The sequence below is a fragment of the Octodon degus genome, unplaced genomic scaffold (assembly GCF_000260255.1).
Source record: "Octodon degus isolate 3935 unplaced genomic scaffold, OctDeg1.0 scaffold00267, whole genome shotgun sequence".
Lineage (NCBI taxonomy): Eukaryota > Metazoa > Chordata > Mammalia > Rodentia > Octodontidae > Octodon > Octodon degus.
Genome location: NW_004524843.1, coordinates 1,616,815 through 1,619,534, shown reverse-complemented (window position 1 = coordinate 1,619,534; position 2,720 = coordinate 1,616,815). Strand labels below are relative to the sequence as shown.

The 2,720-nt window shown below is 35.4% G+C and overlaps 1 protein-coding gene across 6 annotated transcripts in view; it reads right to left on the bottom strand.

Moving 5' to 3' along the window:
• The window catches only part of Scn9a (sodium voltage-gated channel alpha subunit 9), a 112,795-nt gene extending 111,647 nt beyond the window's left edge, over positions 1-1,148 (bottom strand). For 3 of the 6 annotated variants that reach the window (XM_023706630.1, XM_004646391.1, XM_023706633.1), the window contains exon 1: positions 841-1,148. In XM_023706630.1, the coding sequence (XP_023562398.1) occupies positions 841-1,098 (258 nt within the window). In that variant the 5' untranslated portion in view covers positions 1,099-1,148. The remainder of the gene's footprint in view (positions 1-840) is intronic. The other 3 variants (XM_023706631.1, XM_023706632.1, XM_023706634.1) reach the window with 1 other exon arrangement.
• Between the last annotated feature and the right edge of the window lie 1,572 nt (positions 1,149-2,720).

The window sequence follows — 2,720 nt, the reverse complement described above, 5'->3', positions numbered from 1 at the left end:
TTACTATTTATAGTTTTATTATTATTTTATTTTTTCCCATAATTTTACTGAGAGACAAATAGCAATGAGAGAGTTTCAAATCAAATTGGTATGACAGTTTCAATAATTGACACATTGCATACTCTCTTCCTAGGGTTATTTGCTGTACAAGATGCAGACATGATATCCTATTTACAAACACTATTAGAACAAGACCCTCTAGTCATTAAGAGAATGTAACTGTATATCTATCCTAACCATTTTGAATACACAGATAGAAAGTGGGCATTTATCTGTATCAATTTTTTTGTTTAGTTCTGTCATTTGAATATTATAGGTGTGTTAACTCAGCAAAATATTCTAAAAGAGTCCAGTAGTCCATAATAGTGTTGGGTCTTCTGCTTGATGGGCAGTGTCAGAAATTATTAACAATTGACAGGTTCAAGTTACTTTGTACTTGAAATTTTTAAAAAAAGAATTTAATATTTTAAAGTTTGAATTAGCAATTTTGATTCTCATGAAAAACTTTTCAAGAGCTTTCGAATTTTCACACACATAGCATTAATTACAAGCAAGAAAAATAGGCATACAATGCATTTTGGGGTATGTGTCATTGTATCCATAAGAGCAGATTGTTATATTGAATACCCTAAAAGAAATCAAGTTAATAAGCCAATGTCAAAAACCTTTCTAACGATAAAGTAAGAAGAGTACGTATTGTGAATATCCTACAGATGTACTAATTTAATGTTTAGGTCATGATTGGTTTTCCCCTAATTTTCACTTACAGTACTCTGTTTAAATATCTTTTGTATGCAAGGAAACCAAGAGGAACATACCATAGAAGCCCCAAGAACTCACTTTTTTGTCTGCATAGTAGGGGTCCAGGTCCTCCAGGGCCTCCGACACCATGCCTGGAGGAATGTCTCCGTAGATGAAGGGCAACTGTTTGCCAGCTTCCAAGTCCCTGTTGGGCTTTGGGCCTTCTTCGCCATCATCTTTCTTTTCTTCTTTGGGTTCCTGTGCTTTTCTTTCAGCAATGCGCTGCTCAATGCGGGCAAGAGACTGTTTTGTGAAGCGGACAAAGCTTTGAGGTCCTGGAGGAGGCAACGTTGCCATCTTTTCATCCTGTATATTTTATCTCCTTTTCAGCTTCTTAAGAGGCCTGGGTAGAAAAAAAGAAATAAAGATTTAAATATGTGACTCTAGGGAAGACACCTTACAAAATCAACAGGCTGCGAGTGACGTTGAATGCTCAGTAGTAGAAAGCTAGCCTAGCACATCCATGTCCCTGGGTTCAGTCTACAGCACAACAACAAACAACAAAAACAGAGTCATCCATGAAAGGTCATATGTTCATAGAATGACGAACTATGGTGACTATCGTGTGCCAGGCAATGTACAAGACTTACTTTCATGACCTATAATCATCTTAAAATGTTGCACCTAATATATCAGATTTCTAAAGTTAGAGAAACAAAGAAGAAAAAAACAAGACAATTTCATGAAAAAATTTTGTATCCTCTTTGCTTTTTATCTAAATTCATCTTTTATGCAATTCAACTCTGCATCATACTTTACCAGTCTCTGACCTCATTTCTGGTAGCTACACTCTGAGTTGTGTCTTCCTCTGTCTCCCTGATCATCAGGCCATGAACGTTCTTACACCTCATGCCAGTCAGACCTCTACTTCTCTGTCTTTCTGAAGGAAGCTCATTTTTGTGAAATAAAACAATGGGGAAGGTTTTTTTTTTTTTTTTACATATTTTAAAATAAGTATATATTCTTCCTAAAAATTAGATAATTATATATTTTTTTCTTTTTTGTATTTTACAGAAGGGTCTATAGGGTGTTCAGGGTCTCACTATTAGTGATCTGTCTGTTTACAGCCTCCACAAGAGCTGGGATTACAGGCGAGAGCCACCACACCCAGTCTCAATTGCTGTCTCAGCATGCCCTGGGGGAGAGGGGGGTGGCACTGTAGTCCTGAGGATCAACACCCCTGCCCCCACACCCTTGTGCCTGCTTGCAGGCACTTTAATCTGCTGAGCTTTTATTGGCTGACCCTGTATTTCTATTTTGAATCAAAACAACTTGTGAAAATATTTTGAGGAGAATGTAGAATCTAAAATTATGTCTTTTGTGGTGAAATTAATATAAAAGGTAAAAAAAAAAGTTACTGGTGAAAAAGCACTTTGAAGTGCTTTCCAACTGTTGGTGCCCTAATTAAACTGCATGTAATCACAAAAACTTTTTTTTGTAGAAAATTTGTATGAGAGCTGAGACTCATCAACCTCTCTATATCATGCTAGATTATATATAGAATTAAATGAGAGTCATCTGTAAACATAAAAATCATGTGGACTACAGTTACAGTGAGGATTATGTGGTGCAAACATTGGGGAGGTTGCTGAAATTATTTTTCAAGATTTCTTCTGTTCCCATGTCTTAGAACTTGAGCTTCAGTTAGAACAAAGCATGTGAGTTTTCTCCTCAGCTAATTGGACTCAACACAAGTATAAACCATTTCCAGAGACCTATGTATCTTAGAAAAAAAAGGTGATCAAACACATTAAAAAGAAAAGAGAAAGCCTTTTAGATGTCATCTTTTAAATATTATAAAGCAACTTCAACATTTCAAAAATGCTCTTTTATGGTTTATAACATAATTCATATACCGTGGCATATGTTATCACTTTTCCTTTTTAATGTACTAAATCATCTTAATTTATATTATATGC